This window comes from Marmota marmota, unplaced genomic scaffold (genome assembly GCF_001458135.2).
Source record: "Marmota marmota marmota unplaced genomic scaffold, marMar, whole genome shotgun sequence".
In the NCBI taxonomy this organism is placed as follows: Eukaryota; Metazoa; Chordata; class Mammalia; order Rodentia; family Sciuridae; genus Marmota; species Marmota marmota.
The window spans coordinates 3,992,300-4,018,485 of record NW_026000130.1 but is presented as its reverse complement, the minus strand read 5'-3'; the positions used below and the strand labels follow the sequence as shown (position 1 = coordinate 4,018,485).

Sequence of the window (26,186 nt, the reverse complement as noted above, 5' to 3'; positions counted from 1 at the left end):
CCCTTCCCCCTGTCCTTGCTGGCCTTCTTCCCTGTGGTGTCCAGTCTTCAGCCCGTCACAGTGTGAGAGAATGGGACTCGAGGGCTAGGGGCCAGCATCAGATCTTCAAAGCCCCCTCACCCCCGGCTTTCCAGTTTGTGACCAGCAGCCGCACCTGGGCAGATTCTCAGCTTGTTATCCCAAACCCATTGAATCAGAACCTGTATTTAACACCTCTAAGACCACTTGTCGGCATGTAAGGGTTAGAAGCCCTGGATACAACTGGAGAGTCTCAAACTTTAATGTGCCTCAGTCACCTGGGGCAGTAGCAAAACGTACGGATTCTAGGACTTCTTCCTAGAGATCCTGATTGAGGACTCTGCAGGGCCCAGGAATTCACATGTCAGAGAAACCCCGAGTGTCTCGGGCTGGACTGTCACCTCCATGGGGCATTGAGAAATGCCGCTTTCCCCAACACACTCTCTGATAGCATCTGCTTGCGTGTCCATAGCGGTGGGGAGCTCACTACCTGCTGTGGGACACTGGTCAGTGTGGTGCTGTTCTCCTGCAACCTGACCAAGTCAGCCTCGCCACCCTGAGGGCACAAAGAGGACATTTTCCCAGGTGCATAGCTGGAGATTGAGCTGCGTTTCCTCTCCAGCCTCCCTGGGTTTTTCTGGGTGTTCCCTGGGATGTCCTGAGTACATACACGGCCACAGTTGTGCTCTGTGCTCTGCAGGAGTGTACCGCACTCCTTTGGCGGTTCCTGTGGTTTTCAGCAATGCTGGGAGTGAGGGTTTACTCCCCCCTCACCCAAAACAGCGCCTAGAAGTGACCACGCAAGGGGAAGCCGGGTGGCATCACCTGCTTTGCGGTCATCCCCACTGAATCCCAGTGTAGCTCAGTTTGGGTCACTTGAAGAAAGTGACAGAAACCCTCTTCAAACCGATTGAAGAAGAAAATAAAAGTGTTGGCATAACTAAGAGGTTCAAGGCAAGCGGCCTCAGGCCTGGCCGAGTGCAGGTGCCCACTGCAGGAAGCCCGTCTGCGTCCTCAGGCGTCGCCTCTGCGGGCCTCTATGCTAGTGCCACACTCTGGTCTCAGGCAGACCCTCCCTTCACAATGGCAAAGGTGACCCCCGCAGCCATGAGCATGTATTTTGCTGGCTTAGAAATTAAGACGGGAGATAAAAATACAGCGACTATTTCCAACAACAAACAGTCCCAAGGCTGATTCTCATTGGCCCACGTGACCATCTCTGAGCCAATCACTGTGACTTCAGCCTGGGTCCCGTACTAGGTAGAGTCCTTTGTCCCATCCAGACCACAGGGACAGAGGCTTAGGGGAGAGGTGATACCTCAGAGGAAATCTGGGGTTCTGATAAGAAGGGTGATGCAGCTGTATGGAAATCACAGGAGGCCACTCTTGGGTCCCCTGAGAGAGTGGGTCGTGGTCCTCTTCAGCAAACCTGGGCCACGGGCACCTCATGTGAGCATCTTCCTTCCCCCCGCCCCCCCGCAGGGCTCCTCTGAAGCTGCTCTGTGACAACATGAAGTACCAGATCCTCTCCAGAGCCTTTTATGGATGTACGTATAGCTCTTCATTGCTGGTGTGGTCTCCAAGGAGCATGTATTGAGTGCCTACTGTATGCCAGAAATACCAGGGGACAGAACCTGGCTCTGGAGTTTGAACATCCCTATCCTCTAGATATCTGGTTTCAGGCACAGTTTGCTCATCTACAGATCAGGGATAAATTTTATCTCTGGGTCCTAAGAGAAGGCAGTGGACTGGGGACCCTGGGAGGGGAGGCTGGATCTGGTCACCATTGCATTCTAAGGTCCCACCCGGAGGGTGTGTCAGGATGGAATGAGAAGCGTGTGTAAAGTCTTTGGCCTCTAGTCTTGCATGTTGTAGGTGCTCAGTAGATGTCAGTTCCACTCCACAGCAGAAGAGAAAGGTGACCTGATCCCATCCCCCAAACTTAAAAATTAAAACTAATAACACAAATATTCTGGTTATTCCCATTAATTAGACAAGGCACAGAGAGGCAAAGTGATTTGTCTAGGGTCACACAGTTAACAAGCTTAGTTTTTCTCTCTGTCTTGTTTCTCAGCACATTTTATTTCCCAAACCTCATAGCCTAGCTGGGGGAGATCAAGCATGCATTATTAGGGATTCTAGAGGAGTTTTAATTACACCCTGCATGGGCCTGCATGTTGATGTTGGAAAACAGTTTCCTTGTCAACTAGTTTGGGAAATGTTGAAGTTAAACAATTTTCTGTATTCTTCGGGACTATCCCTGTCACACTCAAGAAACTGAGGCCATGGGAGAGTAAGAGGAACATCCTTCAAATGTATTTGGCCACAGAAACCTGGATGGCTGCCTGGGTGCTCATCATCTCTGAGTGCCCAGGGGACAGGGAGTGGAAGGTCCGCTCGGCTGAGGTTCTTGCCTATCCTGTGGCCACCATCCCCAGTGCCTGATGCAGAGCATGGCGTGGAGTGGGCGCTGTGCAGGTGTTTATTAGACCCAAGTGCAGGATCTTCCTGGAGGAAGGGCAGGGGTTGAGATGAGTCTGAAACGAGGTGATCATATGACAATATGTCGCATCCTTGATGCCTGTTGAGAGCCCAGATTCAAACAAGGAGGCCTGGGAAAAATCCCAACCCTGAACTTCCTGGAGAGATGGGTTAATGATGTAACCAGTGTGTGCCTCAGTTTACCCATCTATAAAATGAGGAAGGTGCCAACACCTGCTTCCTGGGGTCGTGGTGAGAAATAGCTTTGGAAACTCAGGGAACAGCCCCTGGATGTCCGTGCTGTGTAGCATCATGTGCTGTGTGAGTGTTGGACATTCTGTGGCCACCACCATCGTTGTACCTTCCTGCTGTTGGTGGGGGTGAATCCTCATGCTCTAGAAGGTCAGTTTCTCTCTGGGAATTGGTGATGAGCTGCTGGACAGAGCCAGGAGGAAGGGACACTGTCAGCAAAGGGCGTGAGCTAGGGGCTGGGGCTAGTGCTCAGTTAGTAGAGTGCTTGCCTTGCATGCACAGGGCCCTGGGTTCAATCCCCAGCACCAAAAAAAAAAAAAAAGGGCATGAGCTGGCATTTGCCAGGAACTTCTTGGATTCCAGGCACCCTCGGGGGCCCAGGTTACAGCAGACAAGGGGTGGCAAACATACCTTTAAGGTGACAGGTCCATCCTAGAAAGCAAACTGGGTGCCCTCAGTATCTCCAGGTCACTGACTTGCTGGGACTTTCTTTGTCCAGCTGTAGTCTGAGCAGGAGTCTGTCATTCTCTTTATCTGTAAGGATTGGAGACAGAGGCACAGTGAGTGCGAGGGGTCCCTGGCCCTCTTCCTTCCCGATCCTTCCCTGCCTGCAGCCTGTCAGTTAAATGCATTGGATTCCAACCCAGTAGGCTAGCATCACCCTGACTGAGGCTGAGAAAGGCGACAGAACTTCCCTAGGGCTGAGCAGTCAAGCCACCAAGTGACATCACCCCTCTGGGCTTCACTTTCCTTTTGTGGGAAAGCGGGTGATGAGAATTTGCAGGACATGGAGGTTCAATTAGCTGGGGAGAGAGACACCACCTTGAAGACTCCATGAGGCAGCCGGGGGCACCGAATGGCAGAGGGTGACACGTCCCTTCCCTCTGCAATAGGGCTCGCCTACTGCAGACACCTGTCCACCGTGAGGACCCACCTGTCAGCCCTGGTCAATCACATGATCGTGTCTCCGGACTTGCCCTGTGATGCTGGCCAGGGGCTGACAGCCAGGATCTGGGAGCAGTACCTTCAGGACAGCACGGTAAGCCTTGGAGGGGAGTGGGCCACCATGGGGCAGACTGCGGGGAAGGCTGTTCTGTGGGGACTAGAGTTCACCTGCCTGAGTTCTCTACATGCACACTGAAGGTCAGCTCTTCTCGAGAATTTCAAGATGCCCAGCTCTCTTCTATCCTTGCAGGGTGGAGATTGAAGAACGTATACAGGTTGAGCATCGCTGATCTGAAAATCCAAAATTACCTGGGCATTGACATGACACCCCAGTGGAGAATCCCACACCTGACCTCATATGACAGGTCCCAGTCCCAACGCAGCTGCACTAAAATACTGCATGTCATTACCTTCAAACGATTTCTTGTTTGGACTCAGACCACATCCCCAAGATATCTCATAATGTAGATGCAAGTATTCCAAAATTTTAGAAAACCCAAAATCTGAACACTTATGGTCAGAAACATTTCAGATAAGGGTACTTAACCCTAAGCCTCCCCAGAGGGATGAAGAGGGAATGAGTGGCAAACTGTAAATGATACAGCATCGTGTGTGCTCCGTCCTGCACACAGTGCTGACTGGATCCAGCTGCCAGGAGTTTACGGTGCTGTTCAAGCTCCTAGAATGAGAGCAGCTCCTCGGGAGGCAGGCCCCAGACCTCTCCCACCACGGCTCAGAACTCTCCCATCCCCGTCTGTGGCCTAGGTTCTAGGATTAGGCAGTTCCCCTACAGAGGCTCGTTGCTTGGATGCTTTCTAAGATTTCCTGATTGCAGTAAAAGTGGAAGGAAAATGTTGATGTGTGAAAAAAGCTTCTTTGTCAGCTAGTTTGGGAAACACTGAAGTTAAACAGTTTTCTGTATGTCTTGGGACTTCTCCAAACCTTGCACCTGCTAATGTCCTGGTCAACTCAGAGGCGCAAGGGAGAGTAAGAGGAACATTCCCTCACATGTATTTGGCCACAGAAGCCTGGTTGGAAAATTGCCTCCCACGGCTAGTGGGAGATGGAACCCACTCTGAGAAGCTCTAGTTTGGGCCAAGAACAGGATCTTGGAGGAGGCGCCTGTCCCCATGCTGGGTGGATTCAGTGCCCTATTGGCTGTGTGCCTTCCCACCAGGTGCTGGGGAGGACCTAGCTGGTGCACCCTGGGCTGGGCTAAGTGGGAAAGACCAGCTGGTTCCCGAGCCCAGACTAACAGAAAGGTGGTTTTGCTTTTTGCCAAAGATACTTGTTTTTTAAATTATAGGAGTAACGTCCATGTACTGTAAGAATTCAAACAATGAACACAGGAGTATAAAAGTTTAAAAGAAATTTAAATATCCTCTTTCTGCTTCATTCTTCTAGTTCCAATCCCTGGAATGAATGGCCTCAATTTGGTGTAAATGTTCCATATATTTTCTATATTTATCCATAAGAATATCTTTATATCTTATCCATATTTCTATAACTATTGATATAAAGCCATACATATCTTTATAGCTTGTCTATATTTCTATATCTACATGTCTTTGGTATATATGACACATGTATACCTTATCTGTATTTTCATATCTATATCTGTAGATACAAATCTATGTATCTATAGATATGTAGAGATAGAGATTTTTGTGTATTTCTATATCTGCCTACATATTTATATATAAGCTATATATCTTTAAATCTTATATTGATCTATCATTTCGTTTAGATTTATATGTAGATAGGTAAGAATACATATATATCCAACATATAGATAGAAATCTTTACCTCTATCTATAAGACATCTATCTTACTTTTATTTTATTTTTATGTGGTTCTGACCCTGCGCATGCCAGACGAGCGTGCTACCACTTGAGCCACATCCCCAGCCCGACTTATTTTCTTAATGATATAATACCTAAATTGTATTTCAGATAACCAAATTGCTTTCATGTCAAGGGACTTTCAAATCTCTGGGTGAAATATTGAATGTTAGAACTTAGCAGCTTATTATGTGGGTGGGCCATAATTTATTCAAATCTTCCCCTGATGACAGATAGCTGGGTTCTGTTTTTTTTTAACAAAAATTATTTTAAACAGTATTTCAATCAACATCTTTATAGCTTTCTGTACTAGTGCTTTTATTTCAAATGATTCCTAGAAGTAAAATTGATTGATATGTGTTTAAAATTGAAATCAGGAAGCCCGCCTACTGCCCCAAGCATTCCATAGCAATCATCATCTCCAGCAGTTTCTGAGTGTCCGTGTTTCCTGAGGAATGTAAAAGATTTGTGATTCCTGGGCTCCATTCCAGCTGTACTGATTTAGCCCCTCCAGCCCTGGACTCTGTGTTGAGAGTTCCCCGGTGCTCTGGTGCTCTGGTGATCCTACAGTTGGGGAGCCACCAGTCTAAGGACAAGCTGAGTGAGATCAAAATGGATCAGCAGCGGGCATGTCTCACCTCACACCTTTCTGGACCTGCTTGGCCGTGACTCACCTTTAGCTGTGTTGGGCATTAGGGTGGACTCATGCCCAGGATGGAGCAGGCCCCACTCTTTCAGTTGCCTGGCACCAGGCTCTGACTTCTTGCTGACTTAAGAGCCTGGGTGGGCACTTCCGGTGAAGGGCATCTCTCTTCCCCCAGGGGTTCAGGCTCCTTCAGTCTGTGCTCCCACCGCTCTCAGGGCCTCATGGTCATCTGCCTCCAGCAGACGGGGAAACAGAATGGAGGGAACCCACCTGCTTCCTCTGGCCTTGGCCTAGGAAGGGCCTCCCTCCCATCCTCTCCCGTCTCACTGGCCAGATCCTGCCCGTGCGGCCCCTTGCTCCTAACTGCAAGGGAAGCTACGGAGTGGAGTCTGGTGGTTGATCCAAAGAGGCAGTGGGTGTTTGATGAAGAGGTCAGAGCCTCAGTTGCAAATCATTTTCTGATTTTTAAACAGCTTTGACAAGGACAGCTACATTATATAAATTAAAATTCCCAAAAAGGACTGAAAGAGTGGCTGTTTTTTTCATTGTTGTTGGGTACACCCAAGACTAGCCTTCCCACGAGAAATATGTTTTTGATTTTGGAATATGAAATAAAGAGCTGAGAGGAGGTGGCCTTGGGGCCCTTCTGTGCAACCTCCTGCAGCCAGGGACCGCTCCCTTCCACAGGCACAAGTGCATTTGGGGTCTGCCGGCCCCTCAGCTCAACAAATGGTCACTGTGAAGCCTTTGTATAGAAGTAATTATTTCTTAACTGAAAAAAATCAACTCCACACAATGCAGCAAACAATTGCTAAGGTCATTCTAGCGTGCACAGGAGTCAGTACTGTGTGAAGTGGCAACTGGAAATGTTTCTTCTAGATTAATTCACTGCCAAGTTTACTTAGAGCCGAGTCAAGACTGATAACTGTAAGATCATCTTTCCAAATATACACAATAGCAAACATTGGCTGAAAAGTAAATCTAATGTGCATTCATCATAAGCTGATTACCGTACAGTAATATATAATGAACATACAATACATCATTGATATTCATTTTTCTTTTCACAAAGATCCTAGTCATGTTCCAGTCGTCCTAGACGTGTTCTGTATTGTGCTTTTGATCCCCACTTAATATACATTGAACCTTGCGCGTGGCTTCCCTCCACACTGCCTACTTCCCCTTCTGCTGAATCAGACAACCGGGAGGCCCTGGATAATGGTGGGAGCTCAGACCAAGCCCCTGGGGGAGGAGAGATGCCCTTCACCAGAAGTGCCCACCCAGGGCTGTTAAGCCAGCAAGAAATCGACCCCATGGTATCAAGCCTCACAAACGCACCTCTGGTCCTCTTCAATCTCTGTGTGGTCCCCATGTAGGGATGCACGGTCCCCATTGGTGGGCAGCAGGGAGTTGCCTACGTTTGGCTCTTTCCTAGGATGCCACAGTTGATATTCAGGAACTTGTCGCTTTGCTCGTGCACACAGGACCTCTGGGGCTGGCTCCAAGAAGCAGGACAGCCGAGCCTCGGAGCCCACCCGCTGGTGGGCTGTTGACCAGACCCTCTGCTTCCTCCCATCCCAGAGTTACGAGGAGCAGGAGCTGCTGCGGCTCATCTACTATGGAGGCATCCAGCCCGAGATCCGCAAGGCCGTGTGGCCCTTCCTCCTGGGCCACTATCAGTTCGGGATGACAGAAACAGACAGGAAGGAGGTGGGTTACCCCATGTAGGCTGCACAGCGGGGTCTTCTGCCACAAAACGAGCTGGATGCTGTGGCCTGGGGAGCTCTGCTTCCATGTTGAACCAAGGCAGGGAGATACGGGGGAGACCTCAGGTTCATGGCTCCCCCATATTTCCTGTCCAGTGGAAGCAACACAAGCTGCATATGTCAATTTTTAAATAAACCTTTTATTTTGAGATCTTTATGCATTAATATGCAGTTGTAAGAAATAAAGCAGAGACCTTGTATATCCTCTACCCAGGTCCCTGCCATGGGAACAGCTAGCAACACTGACATGGTGCTCCAGCGTCCCCAGGGCCTCGGCACTGGGGGACACGCCTGCCGTGCTGGGGCTACTCAGTCTCCCCTGCCCTCGTGTTGGTGCTGAGGGTGTGTTTATTTAGTTCTCCTTGGTTTTCTCACAAGTGAGATTCGTGCTCGCCATCACAGTGGACATAACAGAACACGTCCCTGGCCTCTGGTGGCCGCTCACCTGTTCTTCAATGCTGTAATTTTCTGGGTTCCAGGTGTTAGACCAGTGGAATCACAAGTATGTGACCTCTGGGGTTTGACTGTTCTCATTCAGCCAAGCTTCTGGAGACTCCTCCTCGTCTCTGTGTCAATGGTTGAATCCTTTTCCTGGCTGAGCAGAATTCCCCGGTCTGGGGGACCACGAGCTCTTCGCCTGTCTGCAGGGAGCTCTGTTGCTACCATTTTCTTGGAGATGTGAACAGATCTGCAGTGGACATTGGGGCACAGGTTTCTGTGTGAGCATGAGCTGTCATTGTCCTGGGATAGATGGTCAACAGGATGACCTGAGGGGTCCGAGGGTAGCTGCAGGTTTAGACTTTGCTGTGGCCGGGCCACTTTACAATCCCCACCAGCCATCGGAGCTGCCCCACCTACATTTTCACCAGTTTGGTGGTGTCCCCATTTTTTATTTTAACTACTCTGACAGGTGTGTAAATGACATTGCATTTGGTTTTAGTTGCATTTCTCAAAGGGCCGTGAGGTTGAACATCTGTGTGCCCGTCGGCCACCCTGGGTCTCTCTCAGGAGGTGTCTGCTCGAGTCTTTTGCCCCCTTTGAACTGGATTGTCTGGGTTTTGGCTGCTGAATTAGGAGTTCTTTAGGAACGCTACATGATGGTCCTTCGTAGGATAAGTGGTTTATAAATGCTCTCTCCCAGGCTGCACCTTCCTTTTTATTTTCTTAAACAGGGTCTTTTGCCAAACACATTTGGATTTTTTTATTTGTTTATATTTTTGGTGCTGGGGATGGACCCAGGGCCTCACCCTGCTAGATAAGCGCTCCACCACGGAGCCGCACCCGAGCCCCTCTCGGTATTCTTGATGGAAGTCCAGTTTCCCCATTTTTCCTTTTACAGATTGTGCGTTGGGGTTAGAGCAGAAGAATTTTTTTTGACCAACCCTAGTTCCCAAAGCTCTTCTATGCTTTTTTCTTTTTTCTTTTTTCAACCAAGAGATTTTATTGGGGGGCTACCCGAAGGGGAAGAAAAGGAGAGGCCGAGAGAGGGGAGGAGGAGGTCAGAGGAAGAGCATGTGAGCAGAGAGAGGAGAGAAAGAAGAGGAAGAGGGCAGAGAGCCTTCTATGCTTTTTTCTAAAAGATTTATGGTTTGACATTTTATTTTTAAGTCTGATCCATTTCAAGTCTGGCTTTACATGTAATATGTCATTTGGGTTGAGGGTGGGTTTTGGCTCTGAGTGTCCAGTGGCTCTGTCACCTTGTGTTGCCACGGTCATCTTCCTCCACGGACTGGCTCGGCACCTTGTCAAGTCGGCTGGCCTCTCCACAGTGTCTATTTCTGGTCCTCTGTTCTGTCCTGTTGATCTGTGTGTGTCCTTCCAGGACTACAGTGACTTGATGATGGTGGCAGATTGTTGGAAATACCTTAGTAGTCACATATTAAAAAGGAAAAAGATAAAGGCAAGTAAGATGTTTAAATTTGTATTGTAAAGTGATTATAAGGTCACAGGTGGTTGCAGAAATAACACAGGGATTTTTTTAATCAGCTTTTTCATTGTGACCAAAAGACCTGATAGGAACAACACAGAGGAGAAAAGGCTTATTTTGACTCACAGTCTCAGGGGTCTTCGTCTACAGAGGTTGAGTCCGAAGCTCTGGGCCTGAGGCGAGGCAGAAGGTCATGGCGGAAGGGCGTGGTGAGGGAAGACAACTCAGGACATGGCAACAGAGTGGAGAGAGACCGCCACTTACCAGGGACAAAATGTGTACTCCAAAGGCTCAGCCCAGTGACCCCCCTCCTGCCGCCACACCCTGAGGATACGGCCCAGTTGATCCATATCCACAACCTTCATCATCTAATTGTTTCAGCTCTGCAAATTGTTGCATTGCCTCACGCATGAGCTGTTGGGGGACACTCATACCTAAACTGTAACAGGAATCTTGTGTCCCCATCATACAGTTTTCACCACTTTCCTTTTTGTATAATAGAATGTTAGCAAAGACACTGGCTCAGTACAACTAGCCAGACCCCAGGCCTCGCTGGGATCTCACCAGTATTTATATTTGTGTGTGTGTGTGTGTGTGTGTGTGTGTATGTGTGTTTCTGTGATATTTCATCAAAGTGAAAAATATATTTTATTATTAAGTCCAATGTACCAACATATTACCATCTTAACATGTATTTTATGTTCTCTAAGTTTTCAAAACCTGTTGGTGCTTTACGCCCCCCGTCTGTCACCACCTGTACCATTATTGACTGACATTTGTCTTTTGAAAATGAACTCCCTTACCATTCATGTAACTTATTTCAGAAGATCCCTGCCATCCATAGGAAACCAATGTGACTTGCTCTAAAATGGAAGGAAACTGTACAAATAAGTAGAATAAGACAGAATGGTGTCCTCAGTGTACCCAGATGCCTCGCCTGCGTGGGCCTTCCCTCTCCTTGTGCAGAAGAGAGTGGAGGGGAGGAGCTCTAGGGGTCCCAGCACAGATGACAGATGCTTAGGGAGAAGGAAATGCCGGTGACCCTGATCCGATCATAGGTGTAGACATAGACATTGAATTGTCACACCATACCCATCACTGTACACGAATGCTATATGTCCAGTAATAGTGACTTCTTAAGAAGGGCAGTCACAGTGTTGAGGAAGTAGTGACGACCCAGTGGTACCAGGCTGGCCTGATGGAGGAATCGGAGGAGCGTTAAGAGAGGAGACTTCCTGTGGTCCGTATCATGAGGACCCACCCAGTGGACTGACCAGAGTCACCTCAGTCACCTAGTCACCTCGGTCACCTAGTGTGAGCTCCGCTCAGAGGAACTGGGACTCTGGGGTGCTGGGCCTGTGCTCAGGGCTGAGGAACCAGAGGGGCACTAGGTAAGCTCTTAAGGTGTTATCAGGGTGGCCGTGGTCACTGATATGACAGAAGCCAACTCTAGGGCTGAAAGAGCCCAGAGGTGGCACTTAAGCCAGGCAGGAGAGAGCGGCAGGTGGAAGGAGACCCCTGGGGGAGCCCGTGGAACCCAAGTCCTTCAAAGGAATTGCTTTCTAGGCAAGAGGATGAGGAGGGACTTTCAGGAAGAGGGGACAACAGAGCAAAGGCCTGGAAGGGGCCAACGTGCCGGGGTGGGGGGGGGCGGCTGGGGCGGTGGTGTGAGCTGCTAGAACATGAAGGGCTAGGGGTGGGGGCCAGTGCGGAAGCTGGGGTGGAGAGGAAATGAGGATGGAGGCTGCTTGAGTGGTGCACGGAGAGAAGGGACCAGCTGGACAGGAAGGGACCTGAGAGGAGGGTTCTGGGTCATGAGTGGGGAGGAGCCTGGCCTGGGGTGGAGCTGGAACTGGGAGGTGGGTGGGTCTGGAGAAGTCCTAGGGAGGGAGGTAGAAGCCTAGGCCCTCGGGCTAGGAGGGCTGGAGCCCCTGTCTGAGTGGCCACAGGGGACAGCCCCTGCACCTGTCCCCTGCACACCCTGTGCGGGCGGGCTGTCTGCCACATCATGCCCAGATGTCTGGTAGACTCAGAACCCTGGTCACCTGGGCTGTGTAACCCAGGACAGTGGGAGTCCCCCTACCTGCTGACATCCCACAGGGAATGGCTTGAAATCTGTGCCCCTTCCATCAGGCACTGGCTATAGGGAAGGGAAGCGAGTTGGTTTTTCTCATCTTTGTATCCCAGCTCCTGGGCCCATGTTGGACAGGCAGGAAGCTCTCAGCAAACTGCAGAGTGAGTGGGTAGATGGGTGGGTGGGGGTTAGGATCCTGCTCATCTTGTATTCCACATGCCTAACTAGGTGCCTGGCGCACAGTAGGTACTTTCAAATTAAATGAATGAGTAAGCAAAGGGATGCAGAAACAGAGAAGCATGGTAGTAAAATAAGGAAAGAAACAATCTTCTCCCTCTGTTACCTCCAGAGCTGGAGACTGTCCAGCACACAGTGGGGCAGAAAGAAGGGAGGGGAGGAAGGAGCCTCACACACTGGTGTATTCTCAGGTCTGGCCAGTGCCAGGCATCTCCTAGTAGGTGCTCAGTTAATGGAGGCTCCCTGTAGGACCTTTGGGCTGAGTCTGCCCTGGGCCCAGCCCCAGCACCCTGTCTCACCTTGATCCACCCCGGCAGGTGGATGAGCAGATCCATGCCTGCTACACACAGACCATGTCGGAGTGGCTGGGATGTGAGGCCATCGTGCGGCAGAGGGAGCGGGAGTCCCACGCAGCCGCGCTGGCCAAATGCTCATCGGGGGCCAGCCTGGACAGCCACCTGCACCGGATGATGCACAGGGACTCCACCATCAGCAATGAGGTGAAGGACAGCTGGCCGGGGGTGCCAGAGGGGAGGGGAGGGGAGGCAGGATGAGAGAGGGGCAAGGGTGGCATATCCTAGGCCTTGGGACAGTTGACCACCTCACCCTTAACTGCTCTTTATTTTTTTGAGGGGGTGACTTTGGAACCATACCTGAGTTCAAATTCCAACATCAGCCCTGGGGTGTCCTGCATGACCTTTCCTCTTGGCCTTCATTTCTGTATCTAAACAGAATAATCAGTCATACAGAGGTCTGTGTACAGCTCCAGCAGGACAGTGCGGGTTTGGGCTGGGTTGGGGCTCAGTGACAGGGCGCTTGCCTGGCATGTGTGAGGCACTGGGTTTGACTCTCAGCAGCGCATATAAATAAATGAATAAAATAAAGGTCCAGGGGCTGGGGTTGGGGCTCAGTGGTAGAGCGCCTGCCTCGCACATGTGCAGCCTTGGGTTCCATCCTCAGCACCACCTAAAAATAAATAAATAAATAAAAGTATTGTGTCCAACTACAACTAAGCAATAAATATTTTTAAAAAATTAAAAAATAAAGGTCCATCAACATCTAAAAAAAAAAAACAAAGGCATGCATATCAAATGACTCGCACAGTGCCTGACTTCTGACTTCCATGTATTCAGCAAGTGCTTATCAAGTACCTACTGTGTGCCAGGTACTCTCAGGAAGGTCCTGGAATGTCCAGAATGTCCCAGTAGCCAAGGCGGACATGTCACCCTTACATAACCACCAGCTGAACAGGTCAAAGCAGGAAAAAAGTGCTGTCCTCACCAGTGATGTGCCCTTCCTGCAGCCACAGAGCTGGCCTAACAACCAGCCACCCAAACCCAGTGACTTCAGCCACCAGCATGGGCCTCATTAGCTTTGCTCACTAGTCCACAGGTCAGCCCAGCAGCTCGGCTCTGAGCATGCCTGGGTGGGGCTCTCTCTGAGGCCAGCTGCCAGTGGCTGGTCACCTGAAGCTGTTGATGTAGGTTGGGCATCTCACCTGTGTGAGGGACTCGGCTCTGCTCCTGTGCCTCGCCCTCCAGCAGGCTAGCCTGGCATGCTGTCCTGGGAACGCAGATGCTGAGGGACAGAAGCACGTGTGATCTGAGTCTCTGCTCTGCCGAGGTTGCTAGCGTCCCTTGAGGGAAGCAATCCACGAGGCGGGGACTGTGAGGTTACAGGGCAAAGCCTTGTGTAGAGGGAGCTGGTAAAAAATGGAGCGTCAATCCAGCCAGTCATTCTGAGTTGAACCAAAATGTTAGCCAAAGTCTCAAGTTCCACAGAGCAGTTGGGGGTGGGTGCTCTCGTGGCAGAGGAGGAGGGGTGGGGATGCGGAGACCCAAGTCATCTCTGAGGCGACTCTGGGGAGCAGGGATGCCACCTCCCTCGTCTTACAGCTGGGAAGCTGATGTCTCCAGGGGTGACATCTCCTAACCAGGGACAGCCAGGGACCAAGCCTCCTGGCTCCGGCCCAGCAGTCCCCCCGAGCCTCACCCGCTCTTCTGACGCCCCTTTCCTCTCAGTCTTCCCAGAGCTGCAGTTCCGGCCGCCAGAACATCCGCCTGCAGAGCGACTCCAGCAGCAGCACACAGGTGACCTTCCAGAGGCCCTGCCCCCTCCCGCCCACACCCCGCCATGTCCCCCAGGGTAGCGGGCATTGGATGGCCACCATCTACGGGTCCCTCTTTGGTTTGTGTTTTAGCATTTTTATGTGTGTGTGTGTGTGTGTGTGTGTGCGCGCGCGCGCGCGCGCATTTTTGTTTTATTAGTCCTCCATGACGGTAAATGTACTCTGACATATCATACATACATGGAGTATAGAACACTGAATCCCACCTCTCTCGATATTTTCTTTAATATTATTATTATTCTCACTCTTCTGGTCATACATGAGGTAGAGTAACCCTGGTCGTGTGATCATATGTGCATATAGGATAGTAATGTCCGACTCATGCCACCGTCTTCCCCACTCCCCTCCCCTCCCTTCATTCCCCTGGGTCTAATCCAACGGACTTCTATTCTTCCCTGCTGTGTTTTAGCTTTTTATTCTAGCATTCAAAATGCACCTTTTAGCGACACAACTAATACAGTTGTCCCTTGGTATCCAGGGGACTTGTTTGAGGAGCCCCCACGAATACCAAACTCCAGGGATGTGCAGATCCTATGTAAAATGGTGCAGTATTTGCACACAACCTTTGCACAGCCTTCTGTATACTCGAGATGACTTAGAGTCCCCAACACAATGTAAATGCTATTGAAATACTAGCTATATTGAATTTTTTAGGGATAATGACAAGGAATTATTCACATACAAAGAATTATACACACATCCAGCACATATGCGGTCTTTTTTTTTTTCCCAAATATTCTCAATATGCAGCTGGTTGAATCTGTGGATGTGGAATCTGGGGATAATGGGAGACCGACTCCATATGAATCCATTCTCCAGGCAGAACATTAAAACACTGCAGAGAAAGCCAAACTTGCTTCTGTCTTCCATCATCCCCCTGCCTGCCTTGAAAATAACCATCAACAGCCCACTGTGCCCTTCACAACTGAAATATGCAGATAACATGTAGCAGCATTTGGTAGTTTTTAAATTTTTCTACCTAAATGCGATTGTATATATTCCTTGTTGACTTTCCGTTAAACTAGATGAAAACACTTGATTCTATCTCTCTCAATATTAAAGAAAAAGCAAGTTGCAAAGAAAGGTACAGAGGCTGACAACTTTTGTGTAGAAGGGGAAATGTGGATACATGTATGCAATCACATTCATTTTCAAATACAGTGGAAAGAGAAACCAGAACTACCCAAAGTGCTTACCCAGGAGAGAGGAGTGGAGGGGGGGGAGCTGTGAGTCCCTGAGGTTGGTTTTCTCATTTTGACTTTGGAATCAAAAAGTTCTAATTTTGACTCTGGGGTTCGATAAACTTTTATACACTGAATGAAAAAGAAATTTTAAAAAAACTAAGCAACATACAGAATTAACCATAAATCAAGTCATTAGAGAGAAGAAATACTGCAAATGACTTTGGAATGTGGTCTGTGGTCTTTTACTCTCTGTCCTTAGGCCATAAAGACACAAAGAATCACCAATACGTCTTTAAAATGAATTCCACAGATAATTTCATGTGATATGTTTTTTAGCCTGTTCCTGACATTCACTAATTGTTTAGTTTTTTAAAAAGCTCATGGTGAGCCAGGCACAATGGCACACGCCTATTTATATCTCACCATCTCCAGCAGCTGAGGCAGGAGGATTGCAAGTTCAAAACCTGCCTCGGCAACTAAGAGAGGCCCTATGCAACTCAGAGAGACCCCGTCTCTAAATAAAATATATAAAAAATAGCTGGGGACGTGGCTCAGTAGTTAAGCACCCCTGAGTTCAATTCCCAGTACAAAAAAAAGAAAAAAAGAATTCATGGTGAAAGTCTATATGATGCATTACAGTTCCCTGGTAGCCCTCTTCAGAGGGCTGTAATGCTTTCTTGTTATTTCTGAATTATTCATGCATATATAAGCGCGTATCACTTACTTGTTACAAATGGAGCACAAAATACACTTTTCCCGCTGTATAGTATTCCAGTGCATGCAAATTCCATCCTGAAACCAATCCCCAGTTGTTGAGTATCAGATTGCTGCTGGACAGTGTCGCCATGGACACCCAGCTGTCCTGTTCACCTCTGTCCCTGTTCACCTTCTGCTCAGGTGTTTGAGTCCGTGGATGAGGCAGAGCAGGTGGAAGGAGAAGGCCGACTGGAGGAGAAACAACCCAAGGTCCACAACGGGAACCTAGAAAACGGCCCGTGCTCCCCAGACTCTGGCCATCCATCTTCCCACAACTTCTCCTCTGGCCTCTCGGAGCACTCGGAGCCCAGCCTCAGCACCGAAGACAGCGTCCTGGACGCCCAGCGGAGCGTGCCCCCGGCCCTTCCACCTGGGGACAGCAGCGTGGACGACGGGCAGAGCAGCGAGGCCACCACCTCAAGGGACGAGGCCCCTCGCGAGGAGCTGGCAGTGCAGGACCGATTGGAGAGCGACAGCCTGGCCAATGGGAGCCTGGATGAGTTCATGTCCATCGCCGGCAGCATGGACGTGGCCCTGCCCGAGAAGGACGGTGCGGCAGGGGAGGGCTGGCGGGGCTGCGAGGCCGAGAAGCGCAGCCAGGCGGACAGCGAGGACAACCTCTCGGAGGAGCCCGAGATGGAGAGCCTCTTCCCCGCCCTGGCTTCCCTGGTCGTGACCACTTCTGCCAACAATGAGGCGTCCCCCGTGTCGTCCAGCGGCGTCACCTACTCCGTAAGTCACCAGGACTCTCTTCCATCCCGCTGCAGGGGTGGGGCAGAGAGAGACAGCCCTAGAGCTGCGGCTGCTTGGTTTCCTTTCCCCATCACCGTCACCGGGATTCACTGCACACACCCGGGTTGGGAGAGAGGAGCATCCCTAATCTAAAAACCCAGACTCCAAAGTGCCCAAGCTCAGTGGCCAGAACCTGTTATTCCAGCTGCTTGGGAGGCTGAGGCAGGAGGATCCCTGAGCCCATGAGCTGGAGGCCATCCTGGGGAGCAGAGCAAGACCCTCTCTTCAAAAACAAAACAGAATCTATTCAGCAGAGGACTCCATACCCCAAAACCAGTTACCAACTTAATCCAACAAACAGAAAACTCCACATCTGACCTCGTGGGATGGGCTGCAGTCAGAAGGCACAAAGTTATTCAAAATACTGTAGAAAATTACCTTCGGGGCAGGGGGAGAGGTGCACATGAAGCATAAGTGGATTCATGTGTAGACACAGGTCCTGTCCCACCATATCTCATCAGGTACAGATATAGACATAGATATAGATGTGTCCCCAAAGCCTAAGCATCCCCAAACACCCCTGGTCCAGAGATTTCAGCCAGGGGATGCCCCACCATGGGGGACTGGGGGACACAGGCTTCACAGTGGGCACTCCCAGGCTCAGACCCCAGCTTTAGCAAATCCCTTGAGCGCTCCTGCGCCTCGGTCTCCCTATCTGCCTGGCACCTTCTTGAGTTATTTTCAGTTCATACTCTGAAGTCCTGGGTGTGTGGCACACAGTGAGCACATCCGCAGCAGCTCCACAGTCACCTTCATGCTTTTGACTAAGGTCTGACATCCTTTAAATGTGCCAATAAATCCAGGCCAGAAGACATCATCTGAAAGGAAGATGTTCCAAGCCACCCCTGGTGTACACATTTCTTTAAAAGATTTTTTTTTTCCTATTAAAGATGTGCAAGCCCATAATTTAAAGGGTCAAACATCTGGACGAAGCTAACTATGAAAACCAGATGTTGGGCTGGGCTCAGTGGTGCACCTGTAGTCCCAGTTGCTCGGGAGGCTGAGGCAGGAGGATCACTCCAGCCTATGAGTTGGAGACCAGCCTGCGCAACGTAGGGAGACCCTGCCTCTTAAAAAAGGAAAGAAAAGAAAAAAAGAAAGGAAGAAAAAGAACAGAACCATGAGCTCGCCCCTCCTCCCCATCAGTCCTCCCCAGGGCGACCATCTTACTTATTGTGCCCTGATGTCTGATTCCACCCCATAGCTCAAACACACTTGTATTATTGCTGTTTGATCTTTTTTTCCCCCAGTTTTAGACATTATCAGTGACCCCCATTATGGAAGCAGATTTTTGGCTCCCACGTCCTTCTCCACCCCAGACCTGTCACTTCACAAGGGACACTAGCCACACCCATCTTTCCAGCACAGCTACGTAATGATCTTGGTTAAATGGTCACTCAGGTTCACAGGATCCTAGGTGTCTCCTCTGGGCCATGAAGTCAGCTGTGTTGACTTTTTTTGCAGAAGAAAAAAAATGTCCTGGATGTGTCTTCATTTGTTTGCTTCCTTTCCTTAGTTTCTTGAATATTTATCACCAATTCACTGCCCCAAATCCTTGCCAGGTTTCTGGATCCCTCCAACATTCAGACTCGGCAGGCTTTGTGTGTGTTCTGTGTGTCTGGAGAGTTCAGCCTGTACCTGAGGCAGGTGTGTCCCCAACCTTCCTCCTGCCCCTGCGCCAGGTCCCTTCCACCTCACTCCAGCCTCTGGCCCCCAGTTTCCCTTCTTCTAACTTGACACCCTTGTTTGGGTGGGGCTCATGCCTCAGTGGCTGTCCCCCATTTGGCTTTTCTTGCCTTCTTACGTGGCGGGCCCCTGGCCTGGGGTCCCCGTCTCCGTGTGAAGTGCCTTCCTGAGCAGATGGGCCTCCGTTCATCTGGAGTGAGGCTCATGTGGCCCTCGGTCTTGAAGATATTTGTACTGAATATGCGACTCCAGATCACAGTGATTTTTCCTCAGTACAGATGGTCCTCAATTTAGGATGGTTTGATTTATGACTTTTGAAGCTCACAGTGGATTTTTTTCCTGGGCTAGTAGTATGTAGTATGATCTTTTCTCTTGATTGCTGGACAGCGGCAGTGACCACAGCTGGCAGTCAGCAGCACCATCATAAGGACAAAACACCCCCATACTGCAGAGCACACTGTGCAGTGAAGCCCTGCAGCGCTCCTTATGACACAGGGGTCAGGCCTCAGCCCCATCCTAAGTCAGGACACCTCTGGGCTTTGAAGACACTGTTGCACTTTCTTCCAGTTGCCTTCGCTACTGTTAGCAAGTCAGGGAGCTGACTGTCATCTCTGCAAAGACAACCTCCGTCCTTCTCTAAGATTCTCTTTCAATGTGTTGTCACTGTGTGCCATTATGTGACTAAGTGTAGTTGTCTTTTTCTATTTCCCAGCCAGAGTCTGTGTATGCATCTGTGAATTGATGTCTTTAGTTAGTTCTGGAAAATTCTCCTCTAGTATTCGTTCGGCTGTTGCTCCCCATTTTCTGTCTCGTCTGTAGCCTTTGGACCTCCTCACACTCTCCTCTGTGTCTGTTACTGCTCTTTCATTTGACCCTTCTCTGTCTCTCTGTTGAATCCTGGACTTTCTTCAGATCTCTTTTGAATTTACTGATTCTCTTCCAGAGTGTTGGGCTGGGGCTGGGGCTCAGCGGTAGAGCACTCACCTAGCACATGTGAGGCCCTGGGTCCAAGCTCAAGCGGTAGCGCGCTCGCCTGGCATGTGTGCGGCCCGGGTTCGATCCTCAGCACCACATACAAACAAAGATGTTGTGTCCGCCGAGAACTAAAAAAATAAATAAATATTAAAAAAAAAAAGTATTTAAAAAAAAACTAAATAAATAAAATAAATGTATAAAAAATGATAATTATTTACTACTTATTTAAAAACAAAATAAAAGAGTGTCAGATTTTCGGTTAAAGCTGTAGCTCAGGATTATGTACTCCTACAATCCCAGCGGCTTGCAAGGCTGAGGCAGGAGGATCATGACTTCAAAGCCGGCCTCAGCAACCTAGCAAGGCACAAAGCAACTCAGCGACCCTGTCTCAAAATAAAAAATAAGGTCTAGGGATGTGGCTCAGTGGTTAAGGGCCTCTGGGTTCAATCCCTGGTACAAAAAAAAAAAAAAGATGCAGCTTAGTGGTAGAGCCCTTGCCTAGCATGCACAAGGCCCTGGGTTTGAGCCCCAGGAACGAACACACACACACAGACACACAGTCTAATTTTCTGTTACATGTCTCTAATGAGTGTTTAATGTTTTTTTAAAGTTTCACTTGAATTTTTTCATATATGCTGTGACTGTTTGATTATTCTATAGAGTTGCTATTTCTTTGACCTCTTATTTCTTTAAATATATTAAAAACTTATTTTATCCTCTGTCCCTGATGCTTCCAGTAACAGAGGCTCTTTTGGTTCTAATTCTGCCATCTTGTGTTCATGCCAGCTGTTATTTGGGGTCCTCTTTCTCTGAGCATCTTGTGGTGTTTGAACATACGCTTGTATTTCATGGAGTGTTATCTGTTGAGGCCTAGGTGAAAGGTTGATTCCTTCCTTTGCCTCATCCCAGTCCCAGAGGCCTAACAAATCTGAGATAACTTTAAATTCTCCAGCCTTTCAGACCACCCAGGCAGTGGGAATTGGGTTAGAAACCTGCATGAGTTATAAACTTGATTTGGGGCTTAATTATCCAGGGAGATAGCTTTTACACTGAATTTGGCATCTGTGTTCAAAGGGCAATCAAGCAGTTACGTTCAGGCCCCAGAAGGTGAGCAAGCTATTTCATAGGTTTCCCTTACTGAGGCTGTGGCTCTTTGGGGTGCTGTGTTGCTGTGGAAGGTCTTTTTTTTTTTTAATTGGTTGTTCAAAACATTACAAAGCTCTTGACATGTCATATTTCATACATTAGATTCAAGTTGGTTATGAACTCCCAATTTTACCCCAAATACAGATTGCAGAATCACATCGGTTACACATCCACATTTTTACATAATGCCCTATTAGTAACTGTTGTATTCTGCTACCTTTCCTATCCTCTACTATCCCCCCTCCCCTCCCCTCCCATCTTCTCTCTCTACCCCATCTACTGTAATTCATTTCTCTACTTGTTTATTTTCCCATTCCCCTCACAACCTCTTATATGTAATTTTGTATAACAATGAGGGTCTCCCTCCATTACCATGCAATTTCCCTTTTCTCTCCCTTTCCCTCCCACCTCATGTCTCTGTTTAATGTTAATCTTTTCTTCCTGCTCTTCCTCCCTGCTCTGTTCTTAGTTGCTCTCATTATATCAAAGAAGATATTTGGTATTTGTTTTTTAGGGATTGGCCGGCTTCACTTAGCATAATCTGCTCTAATGCCATCCATTTCCCTGCAAATTCCATGATTTTGTCATTTTTTAGTGCAGAGTAATACTCCATGGTGTATAAATGCCATATTTTTTTTATCCATTCATCTATTGAAGGGCATCTGGGTTGGTTTTACAGTCTAGCAATTGTGAATTGTGCTGCTATGAATATCGATGTGGCAGTATCCCTGTAGTACGCTCTTTTAAGGTCTTCAGGGAATAGTCCGAGAAGGGCAATAGCTGGGTCAAATGGTGGTTCCTGAACAGACACTTCTCAGAGGAGGACATACAGTCAATCAACAAGTACATGAAAAAATGCTCACCATCTCTAGCAGTCAGAGAAATGCAAATCAAAACCACCCTAAGATACCATCTCATTCCAGTAAGATTGGCAGCCATTATGAAGTCAAACAACAACAACTCCTGGCGAGGATGTGGCGAAAAGGGTACTCTTGTACATTGCTGGTGGGACTGCAAACTGGTGCGGCCAATTTGGAAAGCAGTATGGAGATTCCTGGGAAAGCTGGGAACGGAAGGTCTCTTACTAGGACTCACCTTGGCAAGGGCTATAGATGATTGAATCCAAGCCTGATTTCTCTGGTTTGGCAGCTACCCTCAAGGCAAAGCCAGTTTTAGTATTTTCTTGTTTTTCTAGTTGTTTTCTTGTTTTGTTTTATATTATTTTGGGGGGTTTTTTGTTTGTTTGGTTGTTTGTTTGTTTGTTTGTTTGTTTGTTTGTTTTGGTACCAGGAATTGAACTCAGGGGCACTAGGCCACTGAGCCACATCCCCAGCCCTGTTTTGCATTTTATTTAGAGACAGGGTCTCACTGAGTTGCTTAGGGCCTCGCTGTTGCTGAGGCTGGCTTTGAACTCATGATCCTCCTGCCTCAGCCTCCTGAGCTGCTGGGATGACAGGCGTGTCCTACTGGGCCCTGCTCTAGTTCGTTTTTGATCCTGAATTCTCCTTCCTTTCTTGCTGATTATTGAGCCATTACATCAGTCTATGACCACAGGATCTGGTCTAATACGGTACCAGACTTGGACCGGGGTTCAGTTCCTTCACCCTTCTGCAGTTTTCTATGGGTGTGGGGGGGCACTTCCAGCTAAACTCCAAGTCTTGTTTGTTTTGTCTTGTTTTGGTTGAAATTTTAGTTTAGATGGACACCATACCTTCATTTATTTATTTTTATGTGTTGCTGAGGAACCAACCAGGGCCTCACACCTGCTAGACAAGTGCTCTAGCACTGGGCTACAACCCCAGCCCAAGTCTTGATTTTTTTTTTAGTAAAATGGGGATAATGATTTTGTGCATTTCGTGAAATTGTTTTATTTTAAAAGGAACAGAACATACAAACTCAAAGAGGCTTTCCCAGAAAGTGTGCAAATAAACCCCAGCTGGCCCTGGCAGGAGATCTTCTCTTCCCTGTCCACAGGAAAGGGTCAGGAGGAGGAAAGGGGTCCTGCCCCCCAGTGGGGAGTTTGGGGATGATCTCTTTTCTTCTCCTGGGCACCCACAGCCGGAGCTGCTGGACCTGTACACCGTGAATCTGCACCGCATTGAGAAGGACGTGCAGAGGTGTGACCGCAACTACTGGTACTTCACACCCGCCAACTTGGAGAAGCTGCGCAACATCATGTGCAGGTGGTGTCCTGGGAGACCTGGGGGAGGGAGGGGGGGGGACCCCGTGGGGCTATGGTGAGCCCAGGTGGAACTTCGGTCAGCCTCTGAAGCTGGTCTGTTTTTAACCCACACTGACAATTAAATAACAACAGTAATGATAAAAGAGAGTGATTATTGAGTGCTTACTGTATACCAGGCACTGTCCCAAGACCCCTACTATCCTCAGCTCATTTATTCCTTCAACAGCTCAATGGAGTAATTATTATGCCCTGTGACAGGATATGGAGACTCAGAGGGGGCCACCCGGTGCTCAGTGTCCTCACTGGACCACAACTCAGGGGGACTCACAGCCACATCTCTATCTAGAATCTGTCCTTTTCTTTCTTTCTTTTAAGCCAAGATCTAAGGCTACTTATTTCTGTTCATTAAAAATTATTATTGGCATCTCTTAAGAAGTAAAACTGGCCCAGGCATATTAAAAATCTGCAGCAATTAAGGATGTCAGAAGGTCCTAAGATGCAAAGAGAAACTTCCTCGTCTCTGCCTGTCAGTGACCCTCCCGCAGAAGTAATACCAGCTAGCCACGTGGCAAATATCTTCCATAGCCACATAGATGGTGTTTAATGATCATATAATCTTATGTCATATTCTGTGCACTGCAATATGAGTGTGTATTACATGATATGATGTATTTTAAAGTTTTCAACTGAATGACAGATGTTATATTTAAATGAGAAAAGTGCTGGGGAGGAGGAAGAATAGACTGACTTTTTCTGGTTATGAGCTTAGGGAGAGGTCATGGGGAGCCTCACAGAGGTGGGGACTCTCCAGAGAGACTTGGAGAAAATTTTTTTTAAATGACTGAAGAAACCACTGACCATGGAGTTTAAGGTCACATACCCTCAAATGAGGCTTCCTGGGTCCAGAAACTGCCTCCGCCCCCCACCATTAGGTCTATGACTCTGGGGAAAGCACTTACCTGTCCATGCCTCAGTCTCCTCATCTGTGAAGAGTGGTAATGATGATATTTATTTTATATGAGTATCTTACATGATTATCATAATTTGTATGATTATCTTGAAATATATAAATATATATCTTTTAAGATATATGATTATCTTAAAAGATACGGTAAATGAGTATCAGGCTAAGTATATAGTAAATACTCAGAAAATACGAGCTCTTATTAATAAGAGGCTGATCAGAGTTTCTGAAAGCGGGACCCCCTAGGGCAAAGGTGCAGGGACGTAACCGGTGGTTTGTCTGTGGGGAGGGAGACCCCCTGCGTGGCTGGGGAGGAAGAGGCACTGGAGGTGCTGCGTGGGGCTCTGAGATGAATTGGGAGGCGCTGAGTCCTGTACCCCAGTAAAGGAGTCTGGATGTCACCCCACCCAATAGCACCCTTATGAAGGCTTCTGAGCATGCAGTGACCCCCTTGAGCAGGACATTGGGAGGGCCATCCAGGTGGCTGTGCCCAGGTGTCTGGGGAGTGTGAGACAGGATGGGCATGCAGGTGTCCGGCTGAGGGCGCCATCTAGGGGAGGGGTGACAGGAGGTGGCTGATGGCGGTATCACTGGCCCCTGTTCCCTCGTAGCTACATCTGGCAGCACATTGAGATCGGCTATGTCCAGGGCATGTGTGACCTTCTGGCTCCGCTGCTGGTCATCCTGGATGATGGTGAGTGGGTCCCCTCTGCTGTAGACTCGGGGGTCAGATCCTTCCCACTGCAGGGAAGGGAGCGACCCTCACTCAGTGGGTCCATGGAATGAGCCGGGCAGGGGCTCAGGAGACCTGTCTGGGCACCACATCAGGGTCCTAGTGAACAGAGTCCTCCTGCGCCAGGTGTCCAACACTGAGACCCAGCCAGGCCTTTGCTAGCTACTGACTGTACAGACGTGACAGCAGAGAAGAACCAGGCCCAGGTGGCTTAACTGTGAGCGCTACCAGATATTCAGGAAAGATTTAACACAACTTCTTCACAGACTCTTCCAGAAAAAAAAAGGAAAGGAAATGAGCCAGGCCCAAGTTCAATGCCTAGTATCAGGAAGGGAGGAAGGAAGGAAGGAAGGCATCCCAACTCATCTGGGAGGCAGCCCTCGGATAAGTGCTGAGCTCCTTATCACCACCCGACGCCCACACCAGACACAGCCATCACAGGAAGGCTGCATCCCAATATCTTTCATGGATATGAATGCAGAAATCCTCCACAAAATACCAACAGACTAATTCCAACAAGATATAATAAGTGAAGTGTTTCATTTTGTTTTGTTTTTATGATGCTAGGGTTTTGAGTCCAGGGCCTCACACATGCTGGGCAAGTGCTCTAACACTAAACTATGCCCCCAACAAGAAATAAAAAGGATTACAGTCCATGACCGGGTGGGATTTACCCCAGGGATGCCAAGGGGTTCAACATACAAAATAATAAGCACTCTTCACTACATCAATAAAATTACAGGCAAAAAAAAGTTCATCTTAATAGACACAGAAAAACATGATATAACCAACACCTTTCATGATAAAAACACTCAATGAACTAGGAACAGAAGGGAACTTGACATGACAAGCAATATCTATGGAAAACCCACCGTCAACATCAAACTCAGTGGGAAAGACTGAGCACGTTCCCCTTGGGTCTGGAACAAGATAAAGATGTCTGCTTTCTCCACTGTGGTTCCAGCACGGGCAGGTCAGGAAGGAAGAGAAACCACTGGAGAGGAAGCAGAACTGAGTTCCCAGTTGGCATGACTTTCCTGTAGAAAATTGTACTGAATAAAAAAATATATTAGAACTAATAAATACATCGATTTTGCAGGATATGAGATCAATAAACCAAAGTCTATAGTGTTTCCATTCAGCCTCCAGAGCTGGTCTTATTTTAACTGATGATTAAATCACAACAACAGGGATGATAACAGAGTGGAATTTGGAACAAGCAATTCCAAAATGAAATGAAGAAAATAGTCCCATTTGCAATAGCATCTATGACACAGGACACTTAGGAACACATATAACGGAAGGGTAAGGAAGGTGCCCTGAAAACTAGAAAACATTCTTGGAAGAAATGGAAGAAAACCTAAATTATAAAAAGACATCCACGTTCATGGGCTTGAAGACAGAACTGCTAAGGTGGCATTGGCCGCAACATCCCAGCACCACGGAAGAAAGG

General features: G+C 48.4%; 1 protein-coding gene across 6 annotated transcripts in view; it reads left to right on the top strand.

The window, feature by feature from the left end:
* Sgsm1 (small G protein signaling modulator 1) overlaps positions 1 to 26,186 on the top strand; it is a 71,201-nt gene that overhangs the window by 34,124 nt on the left and 10,891 nt on the right. For all 6 annotated transcript variants that reach the window (XM_048784971.1, XM_015500239.2, XM_048784972.1 and 3 more), the window contains 8 exons: positions 1,501 to 1,565; positions 3,645 to 3,790; positions 7,765 to 7,893; positions 12,505 to 12,687; positions 14,209 to 14,277; positions 16,397 to 16,987; positions 22,913 to 23,037; positions 24,612 to 24,694. In XM_048784971.1, the coding sequence (XP_048640928.1) occupies positions 1,501 to 1,565; positions 3,645 to 3,790; positions 7,765 to 7,893; positions 12,505 to 12,687; positions 14,209 to 14,277; positions 16,397 to 16,987; positions 22,913 to 23,037; positions 24,612 to 24,694 (1,391 nt within the window). The remainder of the gene's footprint in view (positions 1 to 1,500; positions 1,566 to 3,644; positions 3,791 to 7,764; positions 7,894 to 12,504; positions 12,688 to 14,208; positions 14,278 to 16,396; positions 16,988 to 22,912; positions 23,038 to 24,611; positions 24,695 to 26,186) is intronic.